Source organism: Quercus suber, unplaced genomic scaffold (genome assembly GCF_002906115.3).
Source record: "Quercus suber isolate HL8 unplaced genomic scaffold, Cork oak 2.0 scaffold_320, whole genome shotgun sequence".
Classification (NCBI taxonomy): Eukaryota; Viridiplantae; Streptophyta; class Magnoliopsida; order Fagales; family Fagaceae; genus Quercus; species Quercus suber.
In genome coordinates, this window is record NW_027069774.1 from 776,905 (window position 1) to 792,700 (window position 15,796).

Genomic DNA, 15,796 nt, shown 5'->3' on the forward strand with positions numbered 1-15,796 from the left:
AGGGGTGGCGCCCGACAGTGTGGGTTTCAAGTGAGGGTGTTAGGCTAAAAATAAAAATATTTTTTCACATGTGATCATGTGAATCAGTTACTTGATCAGGCTGGATTTTTGTCAACCATGGCCCAAATATACAAACTTGCCAGGCCCATTATTACAAAGAATATCTTGGAAGGTGGTCACGTGTAACTAAAGGTCTTTGTAAAGTGTTCACATGTGTTCACACGTGAGTCATATTTCCACTGAAGAGTGACTTGTGGCTGGATCCTGATAAGTGTAAACCATGGCCCAAATCTTGATCAACGTAAACCATGGCCCAAACAAGCAAAACTTGCAAGACCTGCTACAACAAGAGAATATCACAGTCAGTTATCCACTAAGTTAGAGTGCAATAGAAGTTACCAAAAAATAAGGAGGAGTGCAGTAACTGTTTTGTCTACTATAAATAAAGATTGAAGATATTATCAGAAGGGACAACAAAAATCTGAAAAACTTGATTCACATACCCAGTCAATGGAAGGATAACTTCATGTTTGTAAGTGCATTTGCCTCACATGAATTATCTAAGTTTAGTTTTTGTAATTTAACTTAGGAGTTTGTGTGATTTGAATCTTTCTTATTTGTATGAACTTAAATTAAGATATCTACATATTGTGATTATATTGCTTGTTCCCTTATTTTTCTTAGTTGAATATTTTGTACTTTTGAAGTCCTATTAGTTTAGGCAGTGGCAGAGTCCATCAATTTGGTGTGAAGTTTTGTCTTGCAAGTAGTTCTTTTTAAGTTAGTTTGTATTCTCACAAACAGAGGGGACGAGAGGGAGGTTTGGTAGAAGTTGGGTCTTTGTGTTTGATTTGGATTTGTAATGGCTGGTTGGGTGTTTGATGGATTTTGGAGCTTTTGGACTAGTAGCATCAAGCGAGAGAGAGAGCTGGGCTTTATGTAAAATGCTTTACCGAACTTTTAGGTGTAAAACATTTTACATCTGGTAGGTTTAAAGTCTTAAAATTGACTGAAAATATTTTACAGTTGACCAACCATTTTATAACAAAACAAATACTATAAAATGGGAAAACATTTTATAAAAAATATTTTATTTCAAAACAATCGGAGTGTAAGTAGCTGCAAATATTGAGGTAATTTCTCATCTCAAAGGCCTTTCTATGTGCGATGGACTATGTCAAAAAAATCTACATCCATTGTAGTGTTGTATTGCCATGAATATTGTTTTTCCCTGTTGTAGAGATATTACACTATTACTATTATCTTTTTTTTTTTGAAAGAACACTATTACTATTATCAGTATTTTAAGTGTCTATTTTCCAATTAGGCTGTGTTTGTTTGCCGTAAAATATTTTCCGGAAAATAGATATTTTCCGGAAATGGTATTTTCGGGAAAGGAAAATATTTTCTGAGTGTTTGGCTGCATTATGAAAAATTTTCTGAAAAATATTTTCATGTGTTTGGTTGTATACTGAAAATGCTATTTTCCTACACTTTCTCACATTTTCTTTGCTATTTTCTCAGTACCCAAACAAATTTTATAATAGAAATTTCAACGTATAAACTTCAAAAAACAAAAATCACAACAACTCCATTCGATTGAGGGGACGAGAGGGAGGTTTGGTAGAAGTTGGGTCTTTGTGTTTGATTTGGATTTGTAATGGCTGGTTGGGTGTTTGATGGATTTTGGAGCTTTTGGACTAGTAGCATCAAGCGAGAGAGAGAGCTGGGCTTTATGTAAAATGCTTTACCGAACTTTTAGGTGTAAAACATTTTACATCTGGTAGGTTTAAAGTCTTAAAATTGACTGAAAATATTTTACAGTTGACCAACCATTTTATAACAAAACAAATACTATAAAATGGGAAAACATTTTATAAAAAAAATTTTATTTCAAAGGCCTTTCTCATCTCAAAGGCCTTTCTACGTACGATGGACTATGTCAAAAAAATCTACTTCCATTGTAGTATTGTATTGCCATGAATATTGTTTTTCCCTGTTGTAGAGATATTACACTATTACTATTATCTTTTTCTTTTCTTTTTTGGAAAGAACACTATTACTATTATCAGTATTTTAAGTGTCTATTTTCCAATTAGACTATAGTTAGAATTTCAGGTCGCTGTTCGATGTTACATATATCATATATGTGACTGCTGAGTGCTGATCTATGCTTGATTGATATTAGAAAGATAGTATGGAAAATATCAAGAGATTGCTTTCATAATCATAGTACTTCAATGAGGTTAGGTGCTTCATCACGAAGCATTTGATTTGAGTCCAAATTTTTGACAACTCCTTCAGTTGTTATTTTCAAAAGGATTAGTCAGAAAGAGTTCCAGACACATTATGAAAATTTCAGCAATTAATTACTCAATTGAACTTGATTTTTATTTTTTAACTTTTAGAAACAAATTCACTTACATTTCTTAAACTTTATTCTTAACATAAAATACTCAAAACAGCTTATTAAAAAAAATGTCGAACCTTAATACCAACAGCTAACTTAATCCAGGTGTACTACATGCCTTCTAACTCATTTTCCAGTGTTGTTTTGCCAAAGTAATTAGAGAAACAACTTAATCGTATTCCACTTATAATTTTACTGGCTTTTTTGCATGCTTAATTTTTTTATTATTTAAACTATAATTAATTCTCATACTTTTATACATACAAAATTCAAGGGCAAGAAAATTAGCTTCTCTTGATGCCAAAAAAGGAAAAGGAGCTAAAGAATGAATTTTGCACAGATAACAGATTGTATCATTGTATGTACTTTGCCGCGAAATCAAAGTATGCAAAACCTCCATATTGATGAAGAAGGTAAGCAATTGCATGCGAATCCGAACAAATATATAATTTGTAAGTTTGTCTAAACAATTTATATCTGACCCTACAAAGTTGAAAGTTGGCCCAAGAAACATAAAAATATAAAATGACCATCAGGCCTATATCAGTAATATAAATGTTGTGAGAAAAATGTCTTATAAAACAGTCATAAGATTTTTTTTCGAAGGAAAAAAAAAAAAACCATTTGCTAACAAAACAAAAATATGAAACCTTTACTTTTAAAAAAACAAAAAATTTTAGGAAAAAATATCTTTAATATGCTAATTACTTTCAAAGCAATCGGTAAACCACCCACAATGACGACTCAACATCACCTCAACTTGTTCACAACACTAGTAACATCCCGTCAATTCATGACTCTCGTTACCCATCTAAGAATAATGTTAAGGACACCTAATTATACACGCAAATCCATAACATACTCCATCTTATGCAAGATAAAATAATAATCACAAATTGAAATTTGCAGTATTTTTTTTATTGGGTAGATTCTAATTTACAAAACGAGTAGATTCCTCTTGTCTTGCCTAAGCAACAAAGATTTATTTTTTTAAAAGAAGTAAAGAAAGAAAACCTTTTTTATTTTAAAATTAGTAAAAGAAAGAAAACATTAAATAAATAACAAAACAAAGTAACTTATGTTATAAAAAATATATATATATATATATATTTAAAAAATATAAAAGTGAAAAATAGTTCGATTAGTACGTTGGTTTTATCCAGCACCTTTCATTTATTTCTCTCTCTTTACATTTTGCAGTTTTATCACATTTCACATCACAGATAGAGATAGAGATAGAGATAAAGATTTTTACTCTCTTGTTCATCTCCAAAGGTAAAAGAATCCCAACTTCTCCTTCTTGTCTCTGTAAATCCTCACACACTCTCGCAAGTTCTGTGCCTCTGTAATTTTTTTTTATATTTTTTTTGCACCAAGAAAAAGTATCTTTAATTTGTGAAATTGGCGATAATTTGTTCTGATTTGTTAAAATTATTTTTTATTTTATTTTTATTTTTGGTTTTGTGATTTGTTTACATGAGTAAAATTTCTCTCTTTCTCCTTTGTGGATGCAATCTCTCATGCCACTTCCTTTATTGCAGATATTTACTATTTAATTGTGTAATCGTGGTGAGGCTCATTTGTGTTTTACAATGCGAATTCAGGTTTTGAAATCTGAACAGACAACTGGGTTTTGCTCAGAATTTGGTGTAGTTAATTACTTGACATGGAAGGGGGTATGGATTTCTTGAATTGCCTTGACCTGGACATGTCGGTGCAAATTCTGATGTATTTGAAGGACCCATCTGATCTTGTCTACCTGCTGCCCTGTACAAATTTTGGCCTTTTTTGCTAGTAATCCAGCCACACCTGCTAGTTTCATACACACCATCTGCCTAGGCTCTAAAACGGTTTGGCTTTTTTGGCCTTTTTGTTCATAGTTTCATACACACATAAAAACAAATTTGTTCATAGTTTTATACACACAAATTTTGGCCTTTTTTGGCCTATACAAATTTTGGCCTGTACACTTGCTGCCCTGTACAAATTTTGGCCTTTTTTGCTAGTAATCCAGCCACATCTGCTACCCTGTACAAAGTTTGGCTTTTTTTGCTAGTAATATTTTTTGCTAAAACATCAGCCACAGTATTACATGCATGACAAAATTCTGAAAACTGAAAATACTCTTAATTCAACAATACTCTTAACTCAAATGAAAATAAGTAAGCAATACTTTTAATTCAACAATCTAAAAGCCAACCTGTCAAGTTGAAGTTGTTTCAACTAAACTAAACTACCGATGCAGTCCATAAAAAACTTACACAAATAACTCATCCAATAACATTAACTCACACAGAACCAATTGAATTAAACATAGTTGAGCTTGCCACTTTCTTGATGACAAATGGTATTTAAATTTAACACAACAAAACAATTGGCTAATACTAAACTTAACACAACAAAACAACATAGCCAATGAGTTTTAATGGTAGCTTCATAAAAACAAAATGAAACAAATAAACAAAATCAAAAGTTTGAATGGCAACTCTATAAAGAAGAGGGGACAAATAAACAACACCAAAAGTTTTCATGACTCTTCTCGTAATTGCCATAAATGTTCGACGAGATTCATTTGGAGTTGAGAATGAACTTCTCGATCCCTAATGCATTGATGAACTTGAATGAATTCCGTATATTCTTTTGTTGGTTATCACGTGACATTGGTGTACATGAAATCTCATCAATTTGTTCATAATCTAAGTCCACTGCTTCAGCTTCATCTCGCTCATCTTCAACAATCATGTTATGAAGAATTATGCATGCTTTCATAATATCCTGTAGTGTTTTATGATAGAAAAACCGTGCAGGTCCACGTACAATTGCAAATCGTGCTTGAAGCACTCCAAATGCACGCTCTACATCCTTCCTATATGCCTCCTGAGCTTTTGCAAATAATTTTCTTTTTGGTCCTATTGGCCTTGGGATTGTTTTCACAAATGTTGACCATTGTGGATATATGCCATTGGTAAGATAGTATCCCATTGTGTAATCATGACCATTGATTGAGTAAGTAACTGCAGGAGCACGTCCTTGTGCAAGCTCTTCAAATACATGAGACCGCTCCAACACGTTAAGATCATTATTTGACCTAGGTAACCCAAAAAATGAGTGTCATATCCAAAGATCATATGAAACCACTGCTTCCAAAATAATACTTGGCTCATGAATATGACCACAATACATCCATTTCCATGCAGTTGGACAATTTTTCCATTTCCAATGCATGCAATCAATACTTCCCAACATGCTTGGAAATCCACGGTTTTGGCCATGACCTAACAATCTAGCGATGTCTTCATTGTTTGGTGACCTCAAGTACTCCTCTGAAAAAATAGCAACCACTGCTGCAACAAATTTTTTCAAACTGGTTATTGCAGTGGTTTCTGCTATTCTCACATATTCATCCATAAAATCAGTTGCAACTCCATAAGCAAGCATCCTAAGTGCAGCGGTCATCTTTTAAAGGGGAGATAGACCAAGCTTTTTGGCAGCATTTCTTTTTTGGGTAAAGTAAGGTTCATGAGCTTCTACCTTAGATAGGATTCGAAGAAAAAGAGAACGTCTCATTCGAAATCTCCTTCGAAATAAGTTGGGAGGATATACAGGTTCTTCGGCAAAGTAGTCATCATAAAGCCTTCTATGGGCTGCCAAATGATTACGATCAATATACCGACGATGCTTACGTTGTGATGTCGAACCCGTAAGAAGTTTTATAATTATCTCATCTTCATCTGAGTCATCATCAAGTAATTTACGAAAAAAAGAATGACCCATAGAGATAAACTATAAGAAAACATTAGAAAGTAATTATCAATATAGATGTCATTATCATAATATGAAATGAAATCAATAACTTTAAAAGAAAGTTTGATTGCAATATCTTATAAAAGAAGGATAAGCACATATCATATAAAACCTATAATCTATAATGTGAGTCTAGCCAAACGGCAACAATTTATATGAAACAATTAAAAATGTAAAAAGGTTGAAAAATCTAAGTAAGTAAATGAAACATAAAGTAGTCACTATAGGGCACACCTAAACAGAACAGAGCAATCCCTTTCATCTCTTAAATATCACCCCCAACCAGTAATTCTCACTAATTTGTTTTAATACGCACAAATTACTGATTATGCTATGAGATGTGTCCAATGGAATATCCAGAAAGAAAGTTCCTTGTATATACTCCTAATCTAAATATATCACTCTGCTAGATAATATATATTCTTTTATGTGGAAAATGTAAATTCCTTTTCTTTTTCTTTTCCCTATTCTGATTTATGAATATAAGCACATTGCTACTCTTTGGTTAAGTAGGTTTCTTTACATCATGTTTGATAGCACCAGTGGGTATGAAGTTACTAATGGAAGAAGTTAAGAAAATTTCAAAGTTACTAAATTACCTGTGTTATTCTGAGTGATAGGTTCAAAAGCATTACACAACCAAGTATTTGAATATTGAATATTGAAGATTGACTACAATGAAAACATATCTAACTACACAACAGTATTTGACTACACAACCAAGTAACAATAAAAACATGGTTGACTACACAACTGTATCAATGACTACAATGACTATACAACCAACCAAGTAACAATGACTACACAACCAACAGTATTTGACTACACAACAATATTCCAGGTAACCAAATTCAAAGAGAAACAATGAAAACATATATTTGACTACACAACAGTATCTAACTACACAACCAAGATTGACTACCCCATATACGCAGGTCAGGGACAAATTCCCAGCAACAAACAAACCAAACTACAAGATAATGCAAAGCTAAACAACCACATATCCGCTTGGCAAATAGCAGGAAGAAAAATCTGCAAAAGCTGGAGAGTTGTACAGTTTTTTTTGTAATATAAATTCAAACATAGAAAATACACGACATTTTATATAATCTAAAATGTTATGATTAATTACATGGCAGTGGCCTATCAGAATCTACAACGATACCACATAATAAAAGAGTCAAGACCTTTTGCTAAGATCAAAAAATACATATTAAGGCCTAAAATCAGTTACACCCAAAAAATGTCACAAAATACATATCACGGCCTAAAATTAGTTACTACCAAAATAAGGTTGAAACAAGACATCACCAACATCATCTCAACCCAACGAATGACGTGATCTTTGTTTTGCAAGGATTTCCTTTTTGAGTCCATCATAAAAAGTTCTTTGGTCTTCATTCATGCCACTTGTGTCCAGCATCATAATTCTTTCATTCTCTTTCAACTCTTGCAAGCGAACCTTTTCCGCTTTGATACGTACTTTCTCTTTTTCGGCTGCACAACCTTCTTCAAGAACTTTCATTTTCTTTTTCAAATATTCCGTTGCAATATCTTTCCCATCATCTTTTCTCTTTCGATTAGCCTTTTCAGCTTTTCTACCTATTGGCCTCTCGAAATCCATAATGCCATCAACCCCCCTTCCTTCATCTATTGAATCTGGAGTTTGAGGCATTTCTTTTCTTAAATCTTCCCTAGGCATAATAGATGCCCACTTTGGAAAATCTTTCAAGATTAGCCAACAATGTTCAAATTGAAAAACGGAACCGTGAATTTCTTTAAACAATTCCTTTGCTTTCTCAATCTAAAAAAAATTAAATAAATATAACGTAATTAGTTTCTTCAAACAATTCATTTGTGTTGTAAATCTAAAAAAATTAAAGACTATTGCAAAATTTATACCTTGTCATGAGCCGGGGTTCCACTTTCATTCTTTGCTTCAATTTTAGCTAAAGACCCAACAAATTTAACTGTTTCCCTATTAATAGTTCCCCATCGAGTTGTTAGGAATGCAACACTACGCGTAGAATCAGTCTTGTGTTCCGTAAAGTATTTTGCAACTTTGCCATAAAATGTTGATTTATGTTGCTCATTACCATACACAAGATCAACACTGGTATTGAGCCATGCTGCTACAAGCAGCTTGTCTTTCTCAGCACTGAAGTTGACACCACGTGCTGGTTTTTTCTTAGAAATGGCAACTTCATCATTCAGTGGAGAATCTTCAACTAACAGGGGACTTCTTTCAGATACATCGAAAATTTCATCCTCAAGATTAATATTCCCCCGTATGAGATCAGTGAATGATGAATAATTTCTTGAGTCCATGCTCTAAATATATATGGAGACTGCTTATTCTGGTTTGTTAATGACAACAAAATATATCATTACTAAACTTTGTCAATGTATCTTTCTAGCAAAATTTACCAAACTCAAAATGTGAGCCTTTATCAAACACATGCATTTGTTTTGTTTTGTTTTTAAGAATAAGTAGACTGTATTAAGGTTAAAGACAAGAGCAACAGAGAAGATTGTCGGATAGATTAGGCAGAACAAATACATACGGTTTTAGCACAGCAAACAGCACATATGAACTAAGTAGATAGAGAGAATCAAAAGTAAACACTGAAATACCAAGACAATCACAGAGAAGAAGGAGAACTTACCTGTACGGTGAATCGATGAAATAGTATCGCCCAAACAGAGTAAGACTAGTGAGTTATTCCTGTCGTGATTCTCGTCCACAGATTTCACCAGGGTTGAGACAAGGGCTCGGTCAGTTCACCGGGATATAGAACAAAGATGAGAGACCCACAACAAAGAGACCAACGGAAAAGGGGGAAAAAAAAAGGGGGAAAAAAGGGGAGAGAACAGAGAGGAGAGAGCGAAGAAAGCGAAGAAAAGAGGGAAAATAAACCGGTGAAGGATATAGATCGGTGATAGTAGAGAGGAAATCGGAAATCACAACCACAACCCACAATCGGAAATCACAACCACAACCTACAACCAAACCCACAATCGGAAATCAAACTACAACCAAACCCACAATCGGAAATCACAACCTACAACCAAACCCACAATCGCAAATCACAACCACAACCCAGACCCACGCCGAGAGAACAGAGAGGATAGAGCGAAGAAAAGGGAGAAAAAAAACTGATGAAGGATATAGATCAGTGATGGTAGTCGATGGTAGCTCATATTCATGAACGGGAAGAAAATAGAGCAACAGGGAAGAGGGAAGCGGAAAGAGAATGAGAGAGTGGAGATGGAGATGGAGGCGGTGAATGCTGAACACTGAAGGAGATGAAAGAAAAATTAAAGTGAACAAGGATTAAAAAATTAATAAACCAATATACCACATCTTACCGTACAGTTGCAAATTTGTGATTGTACTGTTCAATGTTGCAAAAAATATAACATTTACAACATCTGATAAATGGGGCTAAACTTAGTTTGGTGTGGGATATGTGCCAAATATTTAGCATTTGGCACATATCCCACATCTTCTGTGGGTGCTCTAAATATAGTCAAGTAAAATATGTAGGCTTGAATTGGCTTTGAAGATGATTGACAGCTTGTTTTCTATCAACCACTCTTTTTAAATTTCATTGGGCTCCTTCTTTAACCAATTTTGTAAAGCTTTAATGCGGCCACTCCTCCAGCTTTTGTTTATTTTTTTATTTTAAAAACTTTCTTAAAGAGTTGAATATTCAAATGGGCTTGGGTATAAAACAATTGATTGGATGGTCTAATGGGCTTGAGCATAACTTGAGATAATTTAGACATAAACTCTTATAAAAAGATTAAAAAAAAGTAAAATATTGAGTTTTATCAAACTTGTAGGCTTGAATAGGCTTTGAAGATGATTGACAGCTTGTTTTCTGTCAACCACTCTTTTTAAATTTCATTGGGCTCCTTCTTTAACCAATTTTGTAAAGCTTTAATCCGGCCATTCCTCCAGCTTTTGTTTATTTTTTTATTTTAAAAACTTTCTTAAAGAGTTGAATATTCAAATGGGCTTGGGTATAAAACAATTGATTGGATGGTCTAATGGGCTTGAGCATAACTTGAGATAATTTAGACATAAACTCTTATAAAAAGATTAAAAAAAAGTAAAATATTGAGTTTTATCAAACGATATTTATGTTTGCTTAAGATTTCATATTTTTTATTTGCCTTATGAAAGTTGTGATATAAAAAAGACATTTGAAAATTAGATCTTTATATTTATTTAGACTATTTTAATCCATTTTTCTACTTATATTAATTTAATATATTAATTCATATTTTTAATAATTATTAAATTAATTATGACGTCATCACGGTTCGACTCCGGTTCGACCTCGGTTCGACCTCAAAAATCTTGAACCTTTTTTTTTTATGGTTCAATAAACGGTCTGGATCTGAAAACCATGATCACACTCACTTTCTATGAAAATCTTGTAAACCACACACAAACCGCCTCATTTCAAGAAGTAGGCACAATTTTCTCCTGATGGCTAGGGTTGCAAGAGGTGCCGCCCTATGTTAAAGAAACTTTTTTTTTTTGGGTGCTTAGCACTTTTTTTTTTGGGTGCCTAGCACCAAATACATGCTAGGCACCCAAGATGTCCTTCCTTCCCAAATACATGCTAGCATTTTTTTTCCCACTTTATTAGCAACCAAACACAACAATAAACATAGAGAAAATATCAACACACTACCAGAAACCTAGAGAAAATCCTCTTCTTCTTCTTCTTCTTCATTTTTTTTTCCCACTTTATTAGCAACCAAACACAACAATAAACATAGAGAAAATATCAACACACTACCAGAAACCTAGAGAAAATCCACATTCCTGCTTCAATTTTTTTTTATCAGACAAATAAACACTAAAAAAAAATTTTATCCAAAATAGAACTGAGAACTCTAAAAAACAAAATTTGGTAACTAATTGCAGTAATAATTTAGACATTGATTTTCAACAATAGTTGACTAAACATAAAAAAGTTGTTATTTTAGTGATGATTGCTGGTTGGAAAATCGACAATCAAGAAAAGGCTCTAAAATGGTATGCACCAACTAAGAGTCAAGACCCTAAGATCTGATTGGATGGAGGGACAGATTTTGTGGAAAATTTGTTACGTGGAAGGTGTAGATTTTACGCACGCTTAATTAAAGATTTTAGAAAGTAGAACTAAAGCGACGTGGTTTGGTGCGTGATTGAGATTTGGTGAAACTGGTGTAGTACAAGATTGCGGACATGGATAGAGGGTTTGGAAAGGCAAATTAGATTTTCTCTATCTTGTTGTTTGGTTACCAAGAAAAGAAAAAGGTGATCTTGAGGGTTTTTATTTGATGCGATTTTTTTTTTTTAGATGATGATGAAGTGTTTTTTAATACTCATTAATTTTTTATCATTTTATTAGCCACACTTGTGATAGGTGTGCAATTCATCAACCACGTCAGCAAATTTCCTCACTGATATGATGACAGTGATCAAAATGACAATAGGTTCAAAAACTCAAAGACCAAAAATGAAAATTTAAAAACATGAGGACGAAAATGAAAATGAAACTAAGAGCGGACATAAAAGGATGTTATTGCCTTAGGACCAGAGCAAACTTCTCTATGGTTCATCTACTAATCTCGATGTGACTAGTTATTTGAAATTTATTTCGGACATATATTATAGTTTATAAGTGGGGATTTTAAATTTGGACAATTATTAGTTTACATGAATATATTAAAGTGTATAATATAATAAAAAAATTGTACACTTTTTCAAAAAATGGCAATGCCAGAAAAAATCTTTTACCTAGAATTTACGCATTACATTCTATTATTTATGTAAGCTAATAATTTTCCAATAAGTTTATGTGATGGTACAAATCCATCAGTCACTATATTTAGTTAGTTAGCTACCCATATTTGCAGGCCCAATAATGTGTACCCAAGATAAGAGATGCTTAAGCTAACGTATGTATATGGGCATGTCTTTACCCGCTGATTGCATATCTAGCCCAGCTTTCTTTACCAACCCTTTTTTGTTCACGTGGATTATCACACATACATTATATCCAACGAGTCTTTGGTCCCAACTTCGAAGTCACAGGCAGTGAAAAAAGGGTACTGAAGGCCCACTACCTCCCTCCAAGCTGGGGTCTTTCAACCAATTAAAAAAAAAAGTAAGCCATCACAGACCAATGGAAAGAGGATAAGGTGCCACGTAGGACAATAATAAAGCATAGAAAAAGAAGAAAAAGACTCCAATGATATCTATTGCTCATCTGTATGTTCAAATTTGCATGCATACATTATACATGGTACTAGGTCTTAGAATCAAAAGTCAGAGAGAGAGAGAGTGAGAGAGAGCAGAGAGGGCAGAAAAGATGGGGTACAATTCATTCCTAAGAAGCCCAAAGAAAGAAGAACAAGAGGTGCCAGACAGCGTTCTTAGCAAAACCACCGACACAGAAGATGCTAATTTTGAAGATGAAGAACTCGATATCATGAATGACTTGGAGGGCTTTTTGGGTTTCGAAGAGGATGAACAATTACCACAGGACATCAAGAAGTATGATCAACTCGATTGGAATTTCATGGATTGGGAAGAATTCCCAAATAGAGAAGGAGAAGAAGAAGAAGAGCAGAAAGTGTTTGTGAACACAAAACAATGCTTTTTTGAAGAAGAAAGCTATTGTGGCAGCAAGGTTATAAAGAGAGAAAATGTTGGGTTTTGGGATGATGATGAGAAGAGTTCATCATTGAATTTGAACTTGAATTATGAGGAAGTCTTGGATGCATGGTCCAACCGGGGATCTCTTTGGGCCGATAATTGTTCTCCTTCCTTGGCGAGCAATGGCTACTATGTTAGTTCTCATTTCAACTAATTATTATATTTAGCCTCTTTATTATGTGAAATTAACTTTCTTAGTACAAGGGATTACAAGAATAGCTAGCAAATGGCTTTTCTTTCATTAGCATTTTTATTTTATTCTCAATTTTCTTCCATTTCCTTCCCAAGTGTATGTTTTCAACAGTTCCTTTCTGTTTGAATAATGAAATTGTTTTATGATCTTTTTAGATGGGAGAGGTGCCTGTGATGGAAGAAGAGAGAACAAAAAGGGAAGCAAGTGTTTTAAGGTACAAAGAGAAGCGCCAGACTAGATTGTTCTCCAAGAAGATAAGATACCAAGTTCGCAAACTCAATGCAGATAAAAGACCTAGACTCAAGGTTTTTGTCCCATCTCTCTCTCTCTCTGAATTTTCAATTTGGAATTTTAAGTGTGCTTTTGTGGTTGCAGGGTCGATTTGTGAAGAGGATTTCTTGACTAATTCCTCATGTGTTTAAAATATCTCGCAAAATATCTGTTTGGATTTGTTCTGGCATATGCTTTTGATTTGTCTTTGTCTCAATGAAAATATCTCTCCTTTATTCAGAATTCAGACTTTTTGTTCACTTCTTATTGAACTTGTATAGTGGACTTGAGGTCCATCGTGCATAAACTGACCGTATTTCTTAATAGCTAGCATCGCATGGTCTATCCCTGGCCTTTTGTGATGGACGGATTACAATCCTTTAGAACCACTTCTCCATCAATCCAACGGTCGACTTTCATAGGAATTAAAGTTAAGGCATTAAAATATGGGGTGTACTGATCCTGTGTAGTGGTCCTAACCGATGTCCATCACCAATTTATTTATTTATTTATTTTACCGAACTCCTTTTTGTCGGTTTCTTTTATGAGCCACTACAAGAAAATGCATCAGGAGCCTCAATGGCAACCGAAAGGACAGCAGCACACAATCATGTTAGATAACGGAAGCCATTGTTACTGTGTGTGTCAAATAATTTATACGAGGGTTATGCGTTTTGGATAAAATAATTTTTTCATCACACTTTGAAGTACTTTTGTGATTATAAAATATATTAATTTTAAATTATAGTAGATGTAAATTATTAACATTTACAAAAAATTAATATATATCTTTAAGTTTTTAACCCATGCAATCTTGAATCATTCATTGTCAATATTTACTTTGCATAGTTGTACCGGACAAATTAATATTTCATTGATAAAATTTTGTATTCAATACAATTTTGTTAATCAAAGCGTCGCAAAATACTATCACATCTCATGACTTAGCTATTAAAATAATCTCCTCTCATATATAACACTTGGAATATTACTTTAAAAAATCACTTGGATGCAAATTCACTTGGATACAAATGCGTTTTGGATGCAAATTCACTTGGAATATTACTTTAAAAATTAAATTGCTAGTTTTCAAATAAGTTAGTTTTCCTTAATCAATCTATTCCTTAATGCAGATATTATTTTAGGAAATGGTTTTATCCCAAATTGATTTGGAAGAATTTTTCTCAAACTCACTATATGGCAATTGAAAAAATTATCCATGTATAATTTTAGTTATATGACTATTTTAATGAATTGTGTGATTTGTTTAAATAATATATATGATAGCATTTTCACTTATTTTATGTACTTTTTGTGAGTCTCACATTACTCTTTGTCTCAACTTTATTTCAAATAGTTTAAGTTTCAATTTTTTATTGAAACAAGTCAGTTTTTAATTTTTTTTTTTTTTGTCTCACATATGCAAATAAATTATCTAAATAAGTAATTCTCAAACGGGCACTATATATATATATATATATAAAACTATTGTACCTTTCATGATTAACTTCCTAACACTCTCAAAAAAAAAAAAAAAAAAAAAACTTCCTAACTCTCTACACCTATGCAAATGTGCATTACCACCCAAATCCAAGTTTTCAATAATAAACCCTAGTAGAAAAAAAGAAAAAAGAACATGCAGTGTTGTAGATCTGCCCATGATGTGGTGGATGACAACCCCAACTCTATTAATAGACTTGAACACAACTACTCTATTATTTCATTGTCACCAAACATCAAAGCATATGTTTTTGTTGTGGTTCCTCCATAGTCCATGCTCCCTTCGTCTCTCTCTCTTCTCACTTTTCGCTGCAGTCCTCCCTTCATCCCTATTGCCGCATCAGTATTGCTAGACTGGAATACATCTCCAACCTTAACTCACGGGTGAAAAAAAAAAGGACAGAATGAGAGAGATCAAAAACTAAAGTAAGATAGAACATGACAGACGTGAAGACTTATCTAAAGCAAGATTAAATTTTGACCTTGTTTTTAATTTGAAACAATAAACCTGAAACTTTAAAGATATCTGATAGTTGAGGCCCCAACACAATCTACAAGGCAAAAATCTTAACCAAGAAATTCATTTACACAAAAGAATAAAATAAGTAAATAACAACATAATGCATTAGCGGTGAACCTAAAATCAGGCATATGACTTTCAAACAACATTAATGATTAAACACAAAAAAATCACATTAAACCTCTTGGATTCAAGACTTCCAACCTTTAGAGATAGAATTATGAACAATGAAGGATTTGATATTATTAATTTAGATAAGTATAAGAAGTTTAGAGCAGTTAGTTTTTTTAAAAAGAAGTTAAAAGCAATTTAAATTGTAATCAAACGTGCATATATTTTTTATTTTTTTTTTTTTTTTTTGGATAAACTTGAGGATTT

At 33.1% G+C, this 15,796-nt stretch overlaps 3 protein-coding genes across 4 annotated transcripts; 1 reads left to right on the forward strand and 2 right to left on the reverse strand.

Annotated features, from left to right (window-relative positions):
• Window positions 1-4,978: 4,978 nt before the first annotated feature.
• Window positions 4,979-5,866, reverse strand: LOC112010686 (uncharacterized). The gene is made up of 2 exons (XM_024043041.1): window positions 5,592-5,866; window positions 4,979-5,498 (listed from the first exon to the last, which is right to left on the reverse strand). Exons 1-2 carry the CDS (start codon window positions 5,864-5,866, stop codon window positions 4,979-4,981), a joined length of 795 nt encoding a protein of 264 aa, XP_023898809.1.
• A 1,669-nt stretch (window positions 5,867-7,535) lies between these two features.
• LOC111987424 (glutathione S-transferase T3) lies at window positions 7,536-8,542 on the reverse strand. The gene is made up of 2 exons (XM_024019143.2): window positions 8,117-8,542; window positions 7,536-8,018 (listed from the first exon to the last, which is right to left on the reverse strand). Exons 1-2 carry the CDS (start codon window positions 8,540-8,542, stop codon window positions 7,536-7,538), a joined length of 909 nt encoding a protein of 302 aa, XP_023874911.2.
• A 3,962-nt stretch (window positions 8,543-12,504) lies between these two features.
• On the forward strand, window positions 12,505-13,760 carry LOC111987413 (zinc finger protein CONSTANS-LIKE 7). Of its 2 annotated transcripts, XM_024019130.2 has the most exons (3): window positions 12,505-13,068; window positions 13,284-13,433; window positions 13,504-13,760. In XM_024019130.2, exons 1-3 carry the CDS (start codon window positions 12,589-12,591, stop codon window positions 13,528-13,530), a joined length of 657 nt encoding a protein of 218 aa, XP_023874898.1. In that variant the 5' UTR covers window positions 12,505-12,588; the 3' UTR covers window positions 13,531-13,760. The 2 variants fall into 2 exon arrangements, with proteins under 2 accessions (XP_023874898.1, XP_065638989.1); XM_065782917.1 differs by having other exon boundaries at window positions 13,284-13,760.
• The last annotated feature ends 2,036 nt before the right edge of the window (window positions 13,761-15,796 follow it).